Consider the following 22,520-nt stretch of genomic DNA (forward strand, 5'->3'; position numbering starts at 1 on the left):
CTCACACAGGAGCTGCCCCAGCCAAATCTTGAGGCTCACACTCACTCAGGAGCTGCCCCAGCCAAATCTCAAAGCTCACACTCACACAGGAGCTGCCCCAAAGCTCACACTCACACAGGAGCTGCCCCAGCCAAATCCCAAAGCTCACACTCACACAGGAGCTGCCCCAGCCAAATCCCAAAGCTCACACTCACACAGGAGCTGCCCCAACTCAATCCCAAAGCTCACACTCACACAGGAGCTGCCAAACCCAGCCAAATCTCAAAGCTCACACTCACTCAGGAGCTGCCCCAGCCAAATCCCAAAGCTCACACTCTCACAGGAGCTGCCCCAGCTCAATCCCAAAGCTCACACTCACACAGGAACTGCCAAACCCAGCCAAATCTCAAAGCTCACACTCTCACAGGAGCTGCCCCAGCTCAATCCCAAAGCTCACACTCACACAGGAACTGCCAAACCCAGCCCTGCCCTCCCAGCACCCTCTGCCCTTCACTGCTCCTCCAGCAGCAAAATGAATTTTCTTCCTTTAAAGAAACAATCCTCACAAAAACAGAGCTGAGGGGGTTTTGGCTGGGGGAAAATTACAGAATATAAAGATGCTTTGTGTCTTTAGGACACAACAGGCAAGAAATTCCTCCTTCCACACCTCAACAGCACCACCCAAGTCAGGATTTTCACAACCTGTGCTCTCCCATGGGATTTTTTCCCATTTTCTCTCTGTTTTCCCTCTGCCTGGCAGCACAACCGTCAGCTGTTGTTGCCCCCCTACAGCCACAGGCAAAGCAAAGGCTTTAAACTCAGTTTTACAGAGATTTGCCAGAGAAAAAACAACAACAAACCCTTCTGTGCACCTCCCACTGCCAGGGCTGTGTTTTAGTCAGTGCTGTGCCCTGACACATCACTTCTGCTGCGCCTGCACAATAGAATACACAAAGAAATATTTGTCAAATCAACAGAAATGAAGTTACCTGTTAACTTCTATAGAAGTTTTTATCTTGAGCTAAGCTCTCTCCCTTTAGAATATTTATAGTGAGAAATTCTGAGACTCTGGATTTTTTTAAGTGATATTTTTACCTCATTGTCACGTTATATTTAGGTAAATGGAAGTTGCTTAACAACTGATTTTTATTCACAGGAGCAGTGACACCTCCACAAAAGAGCCACAGACACGTGCCTGAACAAATCACAGAGTGCAGCAAAGCAGAAAAGATGCAAACTATTTACTGCCCAACAATGCCTGCCCAGGGTGAGCTGATTTAGTGCAGAAAAGGCAGCAAAGATTAAATCTGGTTGGAAAATAGGTGGGTTTGTTTTGATGGAAACTTTATGGATTGCTCAGGTGTGGAAATGACTTCACAGCTACATAAAAAGAAGAAATAATCATCAGAAAAGAATTCCCATTCCTCATTTTATTAGATGAAACTGTCAGTTTTGTTTCAATTATTCAGTGATACAGTTGGAGCCCTCTGGCCACAGTGATAAGATCAAACACAAACAAATAAGTGAATGGAAAGAATTGGGATCACAGTTCCATCAGTGTTTTTCAGGACACATTTCAGGGGATTTCCTGTACATTCCAGCACATTTCACAGTATGAATTCAGAGCAGAACATCCACCCATTCCAGTGCATTACTGAAGCTCTGAAAAACAGACACGTGTGCAGCAGGAGGTGCTGCACTGGTCCCTGCAGCAAGGCACTGGCACACTTCCAGGCTTTTCTTTGGCTAACATCACTTTGGTAACTATTTATTAATAAATTAATTTAATTAAATAAATTACTTGTCTAAATTACTGGTATTTGTCTAAATTAATACTGGTAACCCCAACGGTAAAGGCCAAAGGAATGCTGAACCCTTCAGTGCTGACACAGGCAGGCAAGAAGTGCAAGATGAATCCATGGCCTGCCTTCCCCAGGATTCAGGCTTTTCTTTGGCTAACATCACTTTGTTAACTATTTATTGATAAAATTAATGTAATTAAATAAATTATTTGTCTAATTAATACTGGTAACCCCAACTGTCAAAGCCAAAGGAATGCTGAACCCTTCAGTGCTGACACAGGCAGGCAGGAAGAGAAAAATTAAACCATGGCCTGCCTTCCCCAGGATTCAGGCTTTTCCTTGGCTAACATCACTTTGCTAACTATTTATGGATAAAATTAATTTAATTTTAACTGATTAAATAAATTATTTGTCTAATTAATACTGGTAACCCCAACTGTTAAGGCCAAAGGAATGCTGAACCCTTCAGTGCTGACACAGGCAGGCAAGAAGTGCAAGATGAACCCAAGGACTGCCTTCCCCAGGATCCAGGCTTTTCTTTGGCTAACATCACTTTATTAACTATTTATTGATAAAATTAATGTAATTAAATAAATTATTTGTCTAATTAATACTGGTAACCCCAACTATTAAGGCCAAAATAATGCTGAACCCTTCAGTGCTGACACAGGCAGGCAAGAAGAGAAAAAATAAACCATGGCCTGCCTTCCCCAGGATCCAGGCTTTTTCTTGGCTAACATCACTTTTATTGATAAAATTAATTTAATTTAAACTAATTAAATAAATTGTTTGTCTAATCAATATTGGTAACCCAAACTGTCAAAGCCAAAGGAATGCTGAACCCTTCAGTGCTGTCACAGGCAGGCAGGAAGTGCAAGATGAAGCAGAGCCAACATCCATGGCCTGCCTTCCCCAGCATTCAGGCTTTTCCTTGGCTAACATCACTTTGTTAGCTATTTATTGATAAAATTAATTTAATTTCAACTGATTAAATAAATTATTTGTCTAACTAATACTAGCAACCCCAACTGCCAAGGCCAAAGGAATGCTGAACCCTTCAGTGCTGTCACAGGCAGGCAAGAAGTGCAAGATGAATCCATGGCCTGCCTTCCCCAGGATCCAAGCTTTTCCTTGGCTAACATCACTTTGTTAACTATTTATTGATAAAATTAATGTAATTAAATAAATTATTTGTCTAATTAATACTGGCAACCCCAACTGCCAAGGCCAAAGGAATGCTGAACCCTTCAGTGCTGTCACAGGCAGGCAGGAAGTGCAAGGTGAAACAGAGTCAACACCCATGGCCTGCCTTCCCCAGGCTTCTTTGGCTAACATCACTTTTATTGATAAAATTAATTTAATTAAATAAATTATTTGTCTAATTAATACTGGCAACCCCAACTGTTAAGGCCAAAGGAATGCTGAACCCTTCAGTGCCGACATAGAAGAAGTGCAAGATGAACCCAAGGACTGCCTTCCCCAGGATCCAGGCTTTTCTTTGGCTAATATCACTTTTATTGATAAAACTAACTTAATTAAATAAATTATTTGTCTAAATTAATACTGGTAACCCCAACTATTAAGGCCAAAATAATGCTGAACCCTTCAGTGCTGTCATAGGCAGGCAAGAAGAGAAAAAATAACCATGGCCTGCCTTCCCCAGGATCCAGGCTTTTCTTTGGCTAACATCACTTTATTAACTATTTATTGATAAAATTAATGTAATTAAATAAATTATTTGTCTAATTAATACTGGTAACCCCAACTGTCAAAGCCAAAGGAATGCTGAACCCTTCAGTGCTGACACAGGCAGGCAGGAAGAGAAAAATTAAACCATGGCCTGCCTTCCCCAGGATTCAGGCTTTTCCTTGGCTAACATCACTTTGCTAACTATTTATGGATAAAATTAATTTAATTTTAACTGATTAAATAAATTATTTGTCTAATTAATACTGGTAACCCCAACTGTTAAGGCCAAAGGAATGCTGAACCCTTCAGTGCCGACATAGAAGAAGTGCAAGATGAACCCAAGGACTGCCTTCCCCAGGATCCAGGCTTTTCTTTGGCTAACATCACTTTATTAACTATTTATTGATAAAATTAATGTAATTAAATAAATTATTTGTCTAATTAATACTGGTAACCCCAACTGTCAAAGCCAAAGGAATGCTGAACCCTTCAGTGCTGACACAGGCAGGCAGGAAGAGAAAAATTAAACCATGGCCTGCCTTCCCCAGCATTCAGGCTTTTCCTTGGTTAACATCACTTTGTTAGCTATTTATTGATAAAATTAATTTAATTTTAACTGATTAAATAAATTATTTGCCTAACTAATACTAGCAACCCCAACTGCCAAGGCCAAAGGAATGCTGAAGCCTTCAGTGCCGACATAGAAGTGCAAGATGAAGCAGAGTCAGCATCCATGGCCTGCCTTCCCCAGGATTCCCAAAAAGCTGAGCAGGAAAGTGGAAATTGCTGGCACTGGCAGTGAAGGAACAAACCTGTGAGCCCTCTGAACTGGGAGAAACTGAAGGGTTTCAAATCTTTCAAAATTAAGTTCTCAGAATAGCAAAGGAGAAGGATAAAGTGAGAAAAGAGACAAGCAGAAAACAGGGATTTAATTCCTCATTCAAAGCTGCAATCCCTTAATCTGACACACAGTAACACAACACACCCTGAGTCAGAGAGGGAGCAAAAATCAGCACTAAAATGATGGACAGGAAAGTTTTCAGCACCTCCTCAGTCACAACAACACAGAAGTTCTGGAGTACCTGAAAACAGAGCCAGGAATCAGTGCAGCCATGGGAGTGAACACTAAACTGGGAAAAACTGAAGGGTTTCAAATCTTTCAAATTTAAGTTTTCAGGAGAACAAAGGAGAAGCACAAAGTGAGAAAAGAGAGGGGCAGACAAGAGGTATTTAAAGCTGCAATCCCTTCTTCTGACATCCAGCTGTACAACAAACCCTGAGCCACACCCTGAGTCACAGAGGGAGCAAAAATCAGCACTAAAATGATGGACAGGAAAGTTTTCAGCACCTCCCCATTCACAACAACACAGAAGTTCTGGAGTACCTGAAAACAGAGTCAGGAATCATTGCAGCCATGGGAGTGAACACTGAACTGGGAGAAACTGAAAGGTTTCAAATCTTTCAAAATTAAGTTTTCAGAAGAACAAAGGAGAAGCATAAAGTGAGAAAAGAGATGAGCAGACAACAGGGATTTAATTCCTCATTCAAAGCTGCAATCCCTTATTCTGACACACAGTTGAACAACACACCCCGAGTCAGAGAGGGAACAAAATCAGCACTAAAATGATGGACAGGAAAGTTTTCAGCACCTCCTCAGTCACAAAAACACAGAAGTTCTGGAGTACCTGAAAACAGAGCCAGGAATCAGTGCAGCCAGGGGAGAATGCCCTGGGAAGCAGCAGAGCCCAGCAGCAGTGCAAGAACCCCTCAGTGTGGCTGCAGCAGTGCCAGGAACCCTTTCAGCACACCACAAACCCTCCCTGTGGGCTTCTGGAAAAATCCTCACCTGAGAAAGATCCATTCACCATCAAAAAGGAGTTTGTCAGAGGCACACAGGGTGAGTCAGCTTCTAGTGTGAGTGGCTGCTGGGTATAGCTCAGATTTTTAGTGATTACCAATTTCAGAGGTTTAAAGAGCTGAAAAAAATTAGTGCCAGATTAATGCTGCACATCAGAGCACAGAGAGCAGAAATCAGGGTTAGTTGTTGTATTTGGCCACATTCCTATCACACAACCTGCACTTTTCCCATCTGTATGTAAACCACAATAAAACAAAACCCAAAATTCCAAAATTCCATCTTCAGGCCCTGTCCCAGAGTCCACCTGCAGCTGCTCCTCCCAAAAATCTCTCAGAGCTCGTGGGAGTTGGCGTGGGGCTCTGGAAGGGTCTCGATGTCACAGTTCTTGATCAGCTGAAAGAGGAACTCCACCTGCCTCTCATAATTCTCAATGGAGATTCTCTCATTCAAGCCATGGATCCTGAAAGAAAAAAAAAAGACATTTTTTAGGTCAGGTGGAATTTCTGACACAATTGCACAAAGGCAGCACCTTGCTTGGCTGTTGGCTTCATAAAGAAAACCAGAAAAATGCAGCAATAGAGCCCAAAAATTGCACTGTAACCAACAGAAAAACACAGAAATAGAGACCAAAAACTGCACTGTAACCAATAGAAAAATCACAGAAATATAACCCAAAAACTGCACTGTAACCAATAGAAAAATCACAGAAATATAACCCAAAAACTGCACTGTAACCAACAGAAAAATCACAGAAATATAACCCAAAAACTGCACTGTGACCAACAGAAAAATCACAGAAATATAGACCAAAAACTGCACTGTAACCAACAAAAAGCACAGCAATATATTCCAAAAACTGCACTGTAACCAACAGAAAAACAGCCCAAAACTGCACTGTAACCAATAGAAAAACAGAAATATATCCCAAAAACTGCTCTGTAACCAACAGAAGAACACAGCAATATAGCCCAAAAACTGCACTGTAACCAACCCAAATGTTCTGATTCAAAGGCTCAGAGCTCAACAGCTAACTTTGGAAAAAATCTAAAAATCTAATCTTGAAAAAATCCATTTCTTGGCCATTCCTGCACAGCCAGAACACTCCACTCCTGCATCATCTGCACCTCAATAAAATGAGAAATCTAAATAAGCAAACAATCCTTTGCATGGTGATGTTGTTATCACATAACTTCAGGAAATTTCAAATCAATTCAGTGATAAATCTGCAGGACAAGGCCACCTACCAGAACAGCACACAAAGGATCCAAAGCACCACAGAACCAAACCCCTCAATGTGTCCTGCCTCAATTTGAAGGAATAAAGAGCCAGCAGCACACAAAGGATCCAAAGCACCACAGAACCAAACCCCTCAATGTGTCCTGCCTCAATTTGAAGGAATAAAGAGCCAGCTGACACAATCCCAAGGGAATTTCCATCCCCAAATCCGCAGGAAATGGAGGCATGGGAGGTCCACAAGGCTGGGTTTGTTCTGCTCAGGGATCTCCTCTTTGCCTGGGCCCAGGGCAGGTGCAGAGCTCAGTACCTGGGGAGATCATGCTGTGCCAGGAGCAGAGGGTTGAACCTGTAGATGGCCTTGGTGACGTTGCTGAAGTGCCTGCTGTCCGTGTTCCCAATGCACGTGCCTGCAAAGCAAAGCTCAGGGTCGGTCTGCTGCCACCAGGTTTATTTCAGACTTAAGGTCTAAAAATCCCACCTTATGAAAATAATTTTAGAAAATGAATGTAATGACTTCACTGAACCACGGCTGCTAAAGCTGAGGCAGATGGAGAATTCAGGTTAATTCACACACTGCAATGGGTAAAAAATGCTGGGCTGCCCTCGGTGGCTGCAGTGTGGAATATTTGGAATACTGGATGTACACACAAATGTCGCAGACATTTTTTCATAGAAATCCTTTCTTTGAGACTTGTTCATCTTCTGGGAAGCTGAGGCCCCAGGAAGAGAATATAAACAATGATTATCAGCTGCTGTGGCATTCAATAAGATGCACCTGTGATTGGTCCATGTTCCATGTGTACAATTAAGGGCCAATCACAGGGCAAGCTCCCTGGAACACAGTGACAGAGAACTCTCTTGTTTTTAGATTCTTTTCTATGCTATTGTTAGCTTAGCAGCCTCTGCAACTTCTCTTCTTTATTCTTTTTAGTATAGTTATCATGTATTGTTGAAAGGGAAGGGAGATGACCCATCTTTGTTGATCAACTCCGATTTATGGATCAAATCAGCCACCTTTTATAACAGTGTTAATTAACTTCATCCATATTGCAAAATTCCAGCTCACCACAGGTCAGAGATTACACATCAACCCCTCCTTTTGTTTTCAATACCAAGATTTGTGTTCTCCAAACTTACTTTTACTTTCCCAAAACAGCCAAAGATAGAATGTTCACCTGTTATGAGAAAACTGCCTGAGAACCCTGGTAGGAAAGGTTCTCAAGGCCTTCGTGTTTGTCACTTTTGCTTTCCCATACCTTATCCAAGGACAAGATATTTACTTGTTATTAAAAACAACCTGAGAACTTCTGTTGTTTACATAAACATGCCTGAGAATCTTGTTGTTTACAGAAACAGGCTTTGAGAATTTACTCCTCACAGCTGCCTTTTACTTCTCCATCAGCTGTATTTTTTCATGGTCTTTTTCCTTCAAGCCATGTCTGAGGGAAAATCTCCAACAATGTATTATATACCATATATCAATAAATCCAGCCTTCTGATCATCAAACAAGATTCTCGTCCTTCTCTCTCACCATGAAGACCTCATCAAGTCGCTGTAATAAACCACTGCTGCTAAATCTGAAGTAGATGGGGAATTCAGATTAATTCACACACTGCAATGGATAAAAAATGCTGGGCTGCCCTCAGTGGGTGCAGTGTGGAATATTTGGAATACTGGATGTACACACAAGCATGCACTTGTTAACTTTGCTAACTTGCTGCAAGTCTGCTTCAGTCTCCACTAAACTGCTGCAAGGTTCATAACTCTATTAAATGGGAAAATCATTTACATTCTGCATCCCTGTGGGAGTATCTGCATTTTCTTAAAAGCTTGAATCCAGATATACAGGTAGATATGCATATAAAGACAGGGGAGGAACAAGTGAGGTGCAAAAAGTGCCCCACCTTTCCCCAGGAGAGAGGAAAAGCAAATTATAACAGTCCTGCACCAAAAGCATCACTGGAAACAGTGACTGGTGCATGCTGGAGAACATTCTGTCCTCCAGGAGCCAAACACACAACTCAACACAAGAATGCTTTGGCACAACCTCCCCAAAAATGCAAACTTCAAACTTTCCTCAAAAATGAAAACTTCAGACTTTCCTCAAAAATGAAAACTTCAGACTTTCCTCAAAAATGCAAACTTCAAACTTCCCCAAAAATGCAAACTTCCCAAAAATGCAAACTTCAAATTTCAACCTCTCCAAAAATGCAAACTTCAACCTTCCCCAAAAATGCAAACTTCAAACTTCCAAAAAATGCAAATTTCAGCCTCTCCAAAAATGCAATCTTCAAACTCCCCAAAAATGCAAACTTCCCAAAAATGCAAACTTCCCAAAAATGCAAACTTCAAACTTCTCAAAAAAATGCAAACTTCAACCTCCCCAAAAATGCAAACTTCTAACTCCCAAAAAATGCAAACTTCAAACTTTCCTCAAAAATTCAAACTTCAAACTTTCCTCAAAAATGCAAACTTCAACTTCTCCAAAAATGGAAACTTCAGCCTCCCCAAAAATGCAAACTTCCCAAAAATGCAAACTTCCCAAAAATGCAAACTTCAAACTTCCAAAAAATGCAAATTTCAGCCTCTCCAAAAATGCAATCTTCAAACTCCCCAAAAATGCAAACTTCCCAAAAATGCAAACTTCAAACTCCCCCAAAAATGCAAACCTCAAACTTCTCAAAAAAATGCAAACTTCAACCTCCCCAAAAATGCAATCTTCTAACTCCCCAAAAATGCAAACTTCCAACTCCCCAAAAATGCAAACTTCCAACTTTCCTCAAAAATTCAAACTTCAAACTTTCCTCAAAAATGCAAACTTCAAACTTTCTTCAAAAATGCAAACTTCAAACTTTCCCAAAAATGCAAACTTCAAACCTCCCCAAAAATGCAAACTTCAACCTCCCCAAAAATGCAAACTTCAGCCTCCCCAAAAATGCAAACTTCCCAAAAATGCAAACTTCCCAAAAATGCAAACTTCCCAAAAATGCAAACTTCAAACCTCCCCAAAAATGCAAACTTCCCAAAAATGCAAACTTCAAACTTCCAAAAAATGCAAATTTCAGCCTCTCCAAAAATGCAATCTTCAAACTCCCCAAAAATGCAAACTTCAAACCTCCCCAAAAATGCAAACTTCAAACTCCTCCAAAAATGCAAACCTCAAACTTCTCAAAAAAATGCAAACTTCAACCTCCCCAAAAATGCAATCTTCTAACTCCCCAAAAATGCAAACTTCCAACTCCCCAAAAATGCAAACTTCCAACTTTCCTCAAAAATTCAAACTTCAAACTTTCCTCAAAAATGCAAACTTCAAACTTTCTTCAAAAATGCAAACTTCAAACTTTCCCAAAAATGCAAACTTCAAACCTCCCCAAAAATGCAAACTTCAACCTCCCCAAAAATGCAAACTTCAGCCTCCCCAAAAATGCAAACTTCCCAAAAATGCAAACTTCCCAAAAATGCAAACTTCAAACCTCCCCAAAAATGCAAACTTCCCAAAAATGCAAACTTCAAACTTCCAAAAAATGCAAATTTCAGCCTCTCCAAAAATGCAATCTTCAAACTCCCCAAAAATGCAAACTTCAAACCTCCCCAAAAATGCAAACTTCAAACTCCTCCAAAAATGCAAACCTCAAACTTCTCAAAAAAATGCAAACTTCAACCTCCCCAAAAATGCAAACTTCCAACTCCCCAAAAATGCAAACTTCAAACTTTCCTCAAAAATGCAAACTTCAAACTTTCCCAAAAAGGCAAACTTCAAACCTCCCCAAAAATGCAAACTTCAAATTTCAACCCAACAACTGCAGAGCTGGGAAGGAGCTGCAGAAAGGGAAGGGGCTGGGATTATAAGGAACAATGCAGAAAAGCAGGAATGGCTTTGGCAGCTATGAAAATAAAAGAAGAACTGAAGCAAGACCTCCTCCTCTCCCTCACAATTCCTTTCTTCCCTGAAGAGATCCCTTTGTATGTGTAGAAAACCCAATTCAAGGTTCATTGTTTCTGGCAGCTTCCTGTTTGCTTTTTTACTTCCACTACTAAAAAACAACATTACAACTTTTCAAGCATGGAGAGGGAAGGGAATAAAAAGAGGAAAAAGCAGCTGTTTCCAGCAGTTAACAGCTGGGGTGGAGGAGGACACAGCAAATGGAAAGAAGGGAAAAGCAGAAGAGGAAACAATAATCATCATGTGCCTGCTGTCACCTGGGACCACACTGTCAACATCTGGGAAAATGTCCAGGATGGTTTTTTGAAAAATGTGGATTGCAAATGTCTGCTCGTCCCAAGGGCTGATGGGCAGGGGGTCAAAGGCCTCCACCACATCAATCTTCACTCTGTCATCAGCAATGGTGCTCCTGACTGCCTCCAGCACCTGGGGGCGAAACACACACACCAAAGGAGCACAAGGAATGAGAAATCAGCCCTCAGAGACATCTGCAGATGTTCAGCTCTCCAGAAAACCTCTGTCTGTGCACTGTCAGTTTGTGGCTGCAAACACAGCCTGGAAGTGTGTGTCAGTTCCTCTTCTGACACTTCAGCTGGGTTTTTAAATCTCTCAAGGTGCTCAAGGTGCTCCTGAACTGCTTCAGCCCTGGCAGGCAGGAGCTCAGCCTGCTGCTCTGGGGGATTATGGCACCCAAATAATCCAGAAAAGCTCCCAGAGAGAGAAACTTCCAGCAAAGGCTTGGGGAGGGAAGAGGTTTTGTACTGACAACACTTCCAGCTGCTCTGGGCTGGACAGGCCTGTCAGACATCCTGAGGTGTGCAAGGTCCCCAAACTGTCCCAGGTCACAAACCCATTCCACATCCCAGAGGATCCACGTTCCCTGGGGCACAAAAATATCCCAGAGGATCCATAATCCCTGGGGTACAAAGATATCCCAGAGGATCCACATGCTCTGAGCATAAAAATATCCCAGAGGATCCACATTCCCTGGGGTACAAAGATATCCCAGAGGATCCACAATCCCTGGGGCACAAAATATCCCAGAGGATCCACAATCCCTGAGGTACAAACGTATCCCAGAGGATCCCCTGAGGTGTGCAAGATCCCCAAACTGTCCCAGGTCACAAACCCATTCCACATCCCAGAGGATCCACGTGCTCTGGGCATAAAAATATCCCAGAGGATCCACAATCCCTGGGGTACAAAAATATCCCAGAGGATCCACATGCTCTGGGCATAAAAATATCCCAGAGGATCCACATTCCCTGGGGCACAAAATATCCCAGAGGATCCACGTGCTCTGGGGCACAAAATATCCCAGAGGATCCACGTGCTCTGGGCACAAAATATCCCAGAGGATCCACATTCCCTGGGGCACAAAATATCCCAGAGGATCCACAATCCCTGGGGCACAAAGGCTGAGATCTGAGCTCTGCCCAGGGCTACCTCAGCAGCTGTCTCAGCTGAGTGGATCCTGAAGTTCACTGTGGCTCTGGCAGAGGAAGGGATGACATTCACCTGGAAAAAAAGGAAAGGTCAAAGTTTAAAAGGAAGGGAAAATCAGAATAAAATGCCAGCTGAAAACTCAGAACTGCTCAAACAACTTCAGGCCTCGGGTGCTCCAGTGTTTCCACCAAGTGTGATGTCTCTTACACTGTAAATTCTATCCAAAATGCAGATAAATACACAAAGAAATATTCATGAAATCAACAGAAATTAAGTTATTTGTTACTTCTCTAGAAGTTTTTATCTTGAGCTAAGCTGCCTCCCTTCAGAAAATTTATACTGAGAAATTCTGAAATTGGATTTTTTTAAGTGATATTTTCATCTCATTGTCACACTACATGCTTCATATTTAGGTACATATAAGTTGCTAACAACTGATTTTTATTGAACACATAATTCTTCTTATCTACAGACTGAATATTTAAAACTTTGCTAAACAAAACCATATGAAATCTTTAGAAAAAACGCCAAGGAGCCAGGGTGTCACTTCCCTCCTGGCCACTCCGTGTCACTGTTCAGCCACTGCATCCTTTCCTGCCCTTTTCACTCAGATTTTTCAGGGACACACCAAACACATCCTGGCCGTGTTTCAGGGCTCCAGGATTTCTGGACAGCTCCACCTCCTTATCAGGGCAGGATCTGGCTGTTATCTCTCAGTCCAAGGTGCACATTTAACACACTTCAGGCAAACCCCAGAGCTGTGCTGCAGATGTCTGGGTCAGGGAAGTGTTTGTGAGTGTGAGTTTCAAATCTTGCCTCTGATACTTTGTAGGATAATGCACAAACCACATTTTATTGTCTATGCTGAAATATTAACAATTTTAACAGAGGTGGACAGAGATCAGATAATTCTGAAAGATTTTCAACTGATTTTCAAATCCAAGCTAGATCTGAAGTAAGAATTAGACACCATACAGGGCCAACACTGATCTTAGAACTGGATTTAAAGGGGTGGAAATTAAATGTCCTAATTGTCTCATCATAATTACATGGAGAAAAACCCAAATGGAAGCACCTTGATTCCTGCATTAAACAGGGTGACTGCAGTGGTTGTTCGGATCAAGGCGTTGGTGGAAGGTTTCCAGGCAAGGACTCTACAAAAACAGAAACAAACAAACACAATTTTTCAAATAACTTAAAAATCGCTAAAAATTAAACACCGTAATTTATTTCACAGCTGAATGATGGCTTATTCAATTAACAAAGTGGTTATTAACAAGAAACCACTGAATTATCTAAACTATAAAATAACTGATTTCCTGCAAGATTAGAAATGGCTTCATCTTTTAAGGGTGAGAGGCTGGGGATGTTTATCAAGGATCTCTTTTCTTACCTGCTGACAATAGGTGAGAACAGCCACAAATTGCTCATGATGATGTTGAGAGGAAAGTTGAACTAAAGGGAAGAAACAAAACCAAAAATCAGAAAGTTTTTATTTGCCAAGAGCACAGTGGAGTCACTTGAATATACACAAAACAATTCCAGCAGGAACAATAATCTGGGAGGAAAACCAGCTTTTGTATACTTTTTACACAACTAAATTCTTCAATTTCTTATGGAAATTTGGGAATGAAACCTGGCTGGCTCCTCACCTCTGCTGCAAGGTGCTCCATGGTCATGAGCTCTGGGCCGTGGCCAAACAGGTTGGGCAAGGGATTCTGCTCCAGCCTACAAAACAAATTGTTAAAGTTTGCACCACTGAAAAGGTTAAAAAACAACTCTCTGGCTGCTGTTGCTCCAGAAGGATGTCAGGAATTTGATTTGTGAAATGTGTCTGTTATTGGAGATGCAATCACACTCTGCTCTCCTGGTAATGACTGCAAGCACAGCTCCACAGATTTCTGGGCATTCCAGTCACATGCAAAGATTTCCTTCGAGAAACAGCAGCAAAAATCCCAAAACCTGGCTGCTATAAATACATGGAAATCCAGAAAAATAGCACACAAATCCCACCAGGTCTGGACAAACTCAGTTTTCCTAAAATATGTATTTCTTAGCCAATTTGGTATCCACACAGAGATGTAGAGAGGTGATTTCTGCAGTCACGTTATGACTCTGTTCTGTGTTCATTGGCTTGGAGAATTCCCAGCTGAGGTAGGAACAAATTCCAGAGAAATCCTGCCACCCAAACAAAGGAATCTCTGTTGCTACAGAGGAAATCAGGGCAGACAGCATTTGTCTTGCTTTTAAAGAATTGGCTGACACTTGGAACAGCTGAAGTGCAAAGACTCTGCAGACACCTGGCAATTGTCCCTTGGCTGGGAGTTTCATTCCTGCCCTTCAAAGTGAGCTCCAAACTGCAATTGCAAATATAGAACAGCAGTTTGAAAAAGACTCTGGACACAATTATTTAAGAAGTCACATATCAGTGATTCAGGAGGTTTTTTGACTGTTTTTGGCAGTGGGTGACAGGGAAATTCTCACCTGGACATGGCTGCTGCCAGAATGCCAATACTTGTCTCCTTAGGGGGAAAGGATGAATGCCCTGGCTCCTTTTCCACTGTGAAGTTCAGTGTCATTGAACCTTTTTCTGTGACAGCAATCCTGGACAATGATAAATTAATCAATTAATTAACAAATAAATGACTAATGTCATTCCAAACACACACACACACAGACTGTAGATAAAAACAACTACTTGCATAGTTTTAGTATGATAAAAACCACTCAAGCAGCAACAAGAAATCATTAACACAGTGTTTAGATCTCTGCAGGACTGATGGCTGGGCTGATTCTGCAGTGAATTCAAATGCTCAGAGGAACTTTGTGCCTCTGTCAGCACGAGTGTGATGGACAGCAGGAGAGGCTGAAGGTCCCTGCCTTGCACTTTGTGCCTCTGCTGCAGCTCCAGCAGCACCAACATCCTGAAAACATTCTGTAGTGACATCAACAATGTCATTTAGCACTAATTAATGACTGAAAATGAATCACACTCTGGTGTGAATTAAGGAATAAAATAATCACAACTCTTACATGGCCACTGGCTTCTTCACCCCTGCAATGATGCCGTCCAGCACTGCACTCCCCTCGTCCAGCAGGAAGGAGAGTTTCACTCCTCTGGCTTCCAGCAGAGCTGCAATTCTCTTTGCTCCCTTCAGCCCAGACACCTGTGCAGTCCAGGCAGAGAACTGATCACATCCACCCAAAACACTGGCAGGAAAACTGGAAAGCACCTTGCTGTTGGCTACAGCACAAGGAATGCATGAAATCCCCCAGGGAACAGCTCCAGAGCAGCATAAAAGAATCTTCCAGGAAAATTAATTGGAGATTGTTAATGGCCTGATAGCAGATGAATTTATAGCCATGATGAGAAGTGCATTTATTGATGAGTCACTGGCTGCTGCTTTCATTTTGATATCTGAGCTGTAAACTCACAGATTAGCAACTGCAGAGCTATTTATTTCAACTATTAATAATTCTTTGTCTTTATATTTGCCTAACCAAATCCACCTCCCCTGTCTCTCTGTACCACTGGAATGTATTTGCCAGTTCTTCCTGGCACAACCATGTGAAACTCAACCCAGCTTTTCCTGTCTCCAAAATGGGATTCCTGCTGCACCTTCCTTGCAGAAAAGAATTTGAAGTGACACCTCCAATGTTCTCTTCCCTTTGCCCATCACACCAAACCCTTTGTGAACCAGTGACTGCTGCTTTCATTTTGATATCTGAGCTGTAAACTCCACTGATTAGCAACTGCAGATCTATTTATTTCAACTGTTAATAATTATTTGTCTTTATATTTTGACAGTGCCTAACCAAACCCACCTCTCCTGTCTCTCTGTACCACTGGAATGTATTTGCCAGTTCTTCCTGAACATTTCCTACAACCATGTGAAACTCAACCCAGCTTTTCCTGTCTCCAAAATGGGATTCCTGCTGCACCTTCCTTGCAGAAAAGAATTTGAAGTGACACCTCCAATGTTCTCTTCCCTTTGCCCATCACACCAAACCCTTTGTGAATGCCACTCCAAGCCAAACAATCAATCCAGAACCGTGACCTGGGGCCTGACACATTATCTCCCCACAGAACCAAGAAAAACAGGAAAGACCTTCCAGCTAAACAGTGTTTCAAAATGAAGCCCTGTTACCTAGAGGAACAATGCAAACAGCTTGTTGTTGCAAGGAGAAGAAAGACAATGCCTCCTCATCGTGGCCAAGGCCTACATAGAAGGAGCAGAGGGGTCTGGAATTCCAGAGAGGGCAGAGAATCAGGCCCCTAAACAGCCAAATTATTTGTGTGGAGCACAGATGGATTTGCACTTTGCAAACCAAATTCAGCCTGCACTGAACAGAGGGCAGAGAATCATGGCCCTAAACAGCCAAATTATTTGTTTAGAGCAGAAATGCAATGGAAGGTGTCACTTCAAATTCTTAGGGCTAAGGGAAACCCCCAGGAGTGTGTGGTGGCAAGGAGAGGAAAGACAATACCTCCTCATTATGGCCAATGCCAACACAAAAGGAAAGGCAGGGCAGGGAATTCTAGAGAGGGCAGAGAATCATGCCTCCAAATACCCAAATTATTTGTGTAGAGCACAAATAGTTTGCAATTTAGGCCTGCACTGAAATGTTGTCAGTTTTGGCTGCAAGCTTTGGCAGTAGAATGAAAATGGAGAATGAAAATGGAGATCCATTGGAGAAAGCAGAGCCACCCCTCCCAAAGCAGGCTCAAAGTGCAACAGCCCAAAATAAAATGCAATGAGGAGATGCTGGGTCCTGCCCCCACAATGAGGGGCTGCAAGGAGGGAAAACTGCACTGACCCAACCAAATCCCATCACAGGGAGAGGGAAAAATGTTCCAGTCAAGGATCTTCCACAGGGAAGGAAGACACAGCAAAGGGAGTGGGAATCAGCCTCAGCTCAAAATTCCTTAGGGCTTTCTAAGGAAAAACCCTCAGGAGTGTGTTGTGGCAGGGAAAGGAAAGACAATACCTCCTCATGGTGGCCAATGCCAATAGAGAAGGGGTGGTGGGGTCTGGAATTCCAGAGGGCAGAGAATCATGGCCCTAAACAGCCAAATTATTTGTTTAGAGCAGAAATGCAATGGAAGGTGTCACTTCAAATTCTTAGGGCTAAGGAAAACCCCCAGGAGTGTGTTGTGGCAAGGAGAGGAAAGACAATGACAATACCTCCTCATCGTGGCCAATGCCAATAGAGAAGGGGTGGTGGGGTCTGGAATTCCAGAGGGCAGAGAGTCATGGCCCTCAACAGCCAGATTATTTGTTTAGAGCAGAAATGCAATGGAAGGTGTCACTTCAAGTTCTTAGGGCTTTCTAAGGAAAAAACCCCAGGAGTGTGTGGTGGCAAGGAGAGGAAAGACAATACCTCCTCGTCGTGGCCAATGCCGATGTAGAAGGAGCGCTGGGGTCGGTAATTCCTCCTGAGCAGGAACTCCAGAGCTTGCAGAATGCCCTGCAGGAAAAGCACAACTGCTGAACCATCCCTGGGGGTGATCAGGAGAATAAATACAACAGAATGCAGAGTGATGGAAGAGAATTTCATACCCTTGTGCTGTTCACTGCTAAGCTTTGATCCCCACAGTTCCCACTGGGATATTCCCATTCCCATTCCTTGGAAAAGTCCCTGCTGGGGTTTTGCTCAGTAATGCTGTGACAGGAGCCAGGGTAGGGACATGAAATCCAGAGCAGCTGGGTCAGGGACAAAGTGCACAGGAGCCCCCAGAGCCACAGTGAATTCCAAGTGCCCTGGACACTCCCAGGGATGGGGCAGCCACAGATTTTCTGCCATAAAAATTTAAACTGGCATTTAACCCAATACATCTGTATGTGTGATTCTCCTGATTCTTTGGGAGTTTTAACCATCTTTTCTCCAGTTAACAGTGAACAATGAGGGCAAACACCCCATCTTTAGGAAAAACTTGGAATTTATCCAAAACAGGAATTTATCCCTGGCAGAAAGAGGAGTGAGAGAGAGACCCCACAGTGAATTCCCTGTGCCTTGGACACTCCCAGGGATGAAGCAGCCATGGATTCTGTGGCCTAAAACTTTACCCTGGCATTTAACCAAATACATCTGTATGTGTCAATATGATTCTCCTGATTCTTTGGGAGTTTTAACCCTCTTTTCTCCAGTAACAGTGAACAATGAGTGAAAACACCCCATCTTTAGGAAAAACTTGGAATTTATCCCTGACAGAAAGAGGGGTGAGAAAGAGACACCACAGTGAATTCCAAGTGCCTTGGACACTCCCAGGGATGGGACAACCACTGATTCTCTGGCCTAAAACTTTACCCTGGCATTTAACCAAATACATCTGTATGTGTCAGTATGATTCTCCTTTTCTCCAGTAACAGTGAACAATGAGTGAAAACACCCCATCTTTAGGAAAAACTTGGAATTTATCCAAACTAGGAATTTACCCCCGACAGAGAGAGGAGTGAGAGACAGACAGCACAGAGAATTCCAGAGGATGGGCAGCTCCCTCTGCCTTGCCAGGCTGGGTCTGTGTGGAAGGACATCACCAGGCCCACGTACCATGGCAGAGTTTTTGTTGTCCAGCGTTCCTCGGCCGTAGATGAATCCCTGGTGCTCTGCAGCTGAGAAAGGAGGGAAATCCCAGCCCTCAGGGGGAGCAGGCACCACATCCATGTGTGCCAGCAGCATGTAGGGCAGCAGGCCAGGGGCAGAGCCCTGCACTGTAAACAGGTGGCTGTATTGGCCAACAATTTCATGTTGGATGAACTTTGAAGAAAATACAGCTGGGAAGACTGTTAAAAAGAAAATTAAAGATACATGTGAAAGAAAAACTAACAATAATGGCAAATTTTAGCATTATTGCATAGTTGTCAGGTAGGGAGCAGCAGGGGGGGTGTAAATAAGGAACTGTAAATCATCAGGAACTGTAAGTAAGACTGGGCACAGAAGTTCTCACACTTCTACCAATCCATCTCACTTGGGATTTAAAAGTCACCTAAACAAACCAGAATTCTTGCTCAGCAGTAGAATTTCTCACACTTTTACCAATCCATCTCACTTGGGATTTAAAAGTCTCCTAAACAAAACCACAATTCTTGCTCAGCAGTGCTGCAGCTCTTTTGCAGGGCACAACGAAGGAACTGCCAAAAATTAGGTTGAAGCAGCAGCAGTCATCCTCTTTTAATTTTTTAAGGCATTTAAGCGTCTCAAGGATCAAAAACCATCATTACAAAAAGTCTTTTGAACCTTTTGAGGCCATTGATATCACTGCTACAGAGGTGACACGTGTGACATTTCTGACAGGAAATTTCTTCATTCATGTCTGACAGGACATTTCTTCAGGAAAAATATAAAAATCTCTTATATTCAGGAATGATACATGCTCTCTTCAATTTGTTTATGAAAACAGAGCAGCAGAAATTGCCAAGACTGAAAGCTCAGTACCTTTCTGAATGTAACTCCCAAATTCTGCCATGGCAGTTGTGTTCAAATCCTCTGGAGACCAGGACACAGTTGGGATTTTAATGGCCCCTTCAAAGAAACACAGAACAGAAATCACTCAGCACCAAAACCAAACAAAGCACTTCAAAACTGGAAGCACATTTATGTTCCTGAGAGGTTTTCCAGGCTTTAAACATTATTTCACAGCACAGCACGAGCTGCCATGATCAAAAAGAGACTGATGTGCTTCAGCTGCAGCCACCAGCATTTCCTAAGAGCTCAGCCAAGGCATCTCCCCAGACAATTTGACTCCACTTTTCATGCTGAAGTGTTGAATGATATCCTTAGAAATGCTCCTGCCCAGGAGCAGCTGCAATTTGCTTGGGTGAGCTGATTGCCCAGAGCCACAGGCAGCTGGGTTGGCACTCCAAGGCTCTTTCTCAAGAGTTAAGCGGGTTGTGGTGGTTATTACACCCCCACAGTGCTTTATAAATTAACCTATAAAAATGAACCTTTATAAATTAACCTTTATAAACACACAGGGCTTTTGTTGGCCCTTTTGGTCTGCACTATCATTTGAACAGGCTCTCCAACATCCAGGCCCTGTCCTGCAGAACATGGAGTAACTCAGCCCCAGCTGCCTTTCCAAACAGCAGCTCCCAGCAGAGGTTATGGATTCTTTTGAGGTGGTGTGATTCATGAATTAGCACAAAAATCTATTGTGAGCCTTCATTTTCCCATTAAAGAAGAATGCAAACACAATTTGCTAGGCAATAAATCCTACAAACCAGCGAGGTATGAGGTTTACACACAGGGTTTTATCATTTGGTGCCAGATTGTGGTTTCCTGCACAGTGCCAGCCCTGCTGAGAGCTAAAGCCCTCAAATGTTCTCTGTCAGACAGCACAACGAGCCCAGCACTGGGCACAGCAGTGGTGAGCAAGAACAAGAAAGGGAGAAAATCCCGACGGTGACTTATGCAGGGGACAAAGGGATGTCTGGAAACGCCTTCACGGGTGTCTGGCAAAATTCTGTGTGTACAAGCAGGAAACGGTGGAGAAAATCAACACAGGGCAAGAGCTGGCTCAGGAGAAGCTCAGGAACGCTGAGGCTGGAAAATCCCTGTGGGATCGTTGAGTCCAGGCTGTGCCCGATCCCCACCCTGAGCACTCAGTGCCACCTCCAGGGATGGGCGCTCCAAACCCCCCTGGGCAGCCCCTTCCAGCCCTTTCCATGAGGAAATTCCTGCTCATGTCCAACCTGAGCCTCCCCAGCCCAGCCTGAGGCCGTTCCCTCTCCTCCTGTCCCTGTTCCCTGGGATAAGATCCCAAATCCCCCCCGGCTGTGCCCTCCTGGCAGGAGTTGTGCAGAGCCAGAAATTCCCCCTGAGCCTCCTTTGCTCCAGGCTGAGCCCCTGCCCAGCTCCCTCAGGGCTCTCCAAACCCTTCCCAGCTCCCTCAGGACTCTCCAAACCCTTCCCAGCTCCCTCAGCTCCTCCATTCCCTTCCCAGCTCCCTCAGGATTCTCCAAACCCTTCAGGACTCTCCAGACCCTTCCCAGCTCCCTCAGGACTCTCCAAATCCTTCTCAGCTCCCTCAGCTCCTCCATTCCCTTCCCAGCTCCCTCAGGTTTCTCCACTCCCTTCCCTGGACTCGCTCCAGCCCTTCCTGAACTGCAGCGCCCAGAGTTGAACAGGGCGCTCGAGGCGTGGCCTCAGCAGTGCCCAGCACAGATTTTCAATCACTTCCTTAGTCCTGCTGGCAGCCAACACCCGGTTCCTTCCAGGGAAAGCACCTGAGGAGAGGCCGCCTCCACACCCGCCCGCCGTGCCCTGGGTCCCCCCTCAGGAGGGGCGAGGGGGGCTCGCAGCGCTCGGGCCCCCTCACCTCGCAGCGCCTCCTTAAGCTCCCGCCGCTCGCTGGCGCTGAGGGCGGCGGTGCCGGCGCTCCGTGCCCACAGCCGCGGCACCCCGGCCGGGGCCCGCAGGACGAAGGCGCGGAGCAGGACGGCGGCCGCCAGGGCCAGCACCACCGAGCCCAGCGCCAGCAGCGCCACCGTCACCGCCCGCCGCCCGCCCGCCATCACTGACACCGCCGCGCCCCCGCGGCTGATTGGCGTGACCGAGAGCCAATCGCCACCCGACCCGTCAGCGTAGCGACCAATGGGATTGGGGCAGGGGCGGGATTAACCGGTTGCTCTCGCGGGGGCTGCTGGGAGATGTAGTTTGCAGCGCATGTGGTGGCGGCTGAGCGGAGCTCTGATTAGGGAATGGTTTGCATTGGAAAGGATCGTAAATCCCATCTCCTTCCATCCCTGCCTTGTTAGGGACACCTTCCACTGTCCCTGGGTGCTTCAAGCCCTTTCCAACCTGGCCTTGGACAATTCCAGTGGTGGGGCAGCCACAGCTGCTCTGGGCACCCTGTACCAGGGCCTGCCCACCCTCACAGGGAAGAATTTCTTCCCAATATTTTGGCGAGCTGCTCCCAAAATATGGGGATAAAAGGAATTCCTGTGGGGAATAACCACCCCAGGCTCACTGGGGCCACAAGTGAGGCAGAAGGATGCCAGGACTGGCCCAGGGAATCTCTGTGTTGTGCAGTCCCACTCCTGACAAACTTTAAATCCTGCTTTTCAAAATATCTAATTCTTTCCTTGATTCCACCAGCTAGCAAGATGGAACTCTTCTTATTCCCTTCTTTACAGCTGTTCTGAACAGAATGTGAAGATTTATCCCATGGCATAAACTGTCCCAGGATGCCAAATACCAGATGGGACCAGCTCCTGCTGCCCCATGGTAATCCTGCCCCTGAGTCAGCAGAAGATGACAATGATTGTTCACACATTCTTTATTATCAAAAAAAAAAAAAAAAAAAAAAAAAAGAAAAAAAAAGGAAAAAAAAAAGAAAAAAGAACGAAACCAACATTAAATTAAATAAATTACAAACATTTCTGAGCTGGTTATACATCATGCACTTACCAAGTAAGGCTTCAGAGCCAAAACACATAAGCCTCACTGTTACTTAAGAGCAATAAAAGGAATATTTTACTGGAAGTGAAAATATTTCACGAGTGTGACTTTGAGCTCCCCTAATTCTCTGCCCAGGCACTTGGGAATTATGACTTTGGCCACATA

At 44.0% G+C, this 22,520-nt stretch overlaps 1 protein-coding gene across 2 annotated transcripts; it reads right to left on the reverse strand.

Annotated features, from left to right (window-relative positions):
- Nucleotides 1-1,394: 1,394 nt before the first annotated feature.
- On the reverse strand, nucleotides 1,395-21,469 carry PM20D1 (peptidase M20 domain containing 1). 2 transcript variants are annotated; one of them, XM_059488045.1, is made up of 13 exons: nucleotides 21,274-21,469; nucleotides 19,392-19,478; nucleotides 18,507-18,739; nucleotides 17,337-17,423; nucleotides 14,988-15,121; nucleotides 14,439-14,558; nucleotides 13,607-13,682; nucleotides 13,348-13,409; nucleotides 13,030-13,108; nucleotides 11,955-12,026; nucleotides 10,766-10,934; nucleotides 6,872-6,971; nucleotides 1,395-5,788 (listed from the first exon to the last, which is right to left on the reverse strand). In XM_059488045.1, exons 1-13 carry the CDS (start codon nucleotides 21,467-21,469, stop codon nucleotides 5,659-5,661), a joined length of 1,545 nt encoding a protein of 514 aa, XP_059344028.1. In that variant the 3' UTR covers nucleotides 1,395-5,658. The 2 variants fall into 2 exon arrangements, with proteins under 2 accessions (XP_059344028.1, XP_059344029.1); XM_059488046.1 differs by lacking the exon at nucleotides 21,274-21,469 and adding an exon at nucleotides 20,357-20,413.
- Nucleotides 21,470-22,520: the final 1,051 nt, after the last annotated feature.

This window comes from Ammospiza nelsoni, chromosome 23, assembly GCF_027579445.1.
Source record: "Ammospiza nelsoni isolate bAmmNel1 chromosome 23, bAmmNel1.pri, whole genome shotgun sequence".
Taxonomy (NCBI): domain Eukaryota; kingdom Metazoa; phylum Chordata; class Aves; order Passeriformes; family Passerellidae; genus Ammospiza; species Ammospiza nelsoni.

Excerpts from the sequence above, each read along its gene's own strand:
- PM20D1 (XM_059488045.1), bottom strand. The coding sequence starts at position 21,469 with ATGGCGGGCGGGCGGCGGGCGGTGACGGTGGCGCTGCTGGCGCTGGGC. Across the intron at positions 13,683-14,438 it reads CTGGCAGCAGCCATGTCCAG|GCTGGAGCAGAATCCCTTGC; the intron begins GTGAGAATTTCC and ends TTTGTTTTGTAG. Across the intron at positions 6,972-10,765 it reads TGTTGACAGTGTGGTCCCAG|GCACGTGCATTGGGAACACG; the intron begins GTGACAGCAGGC and ends TTTGCTTTGCAG.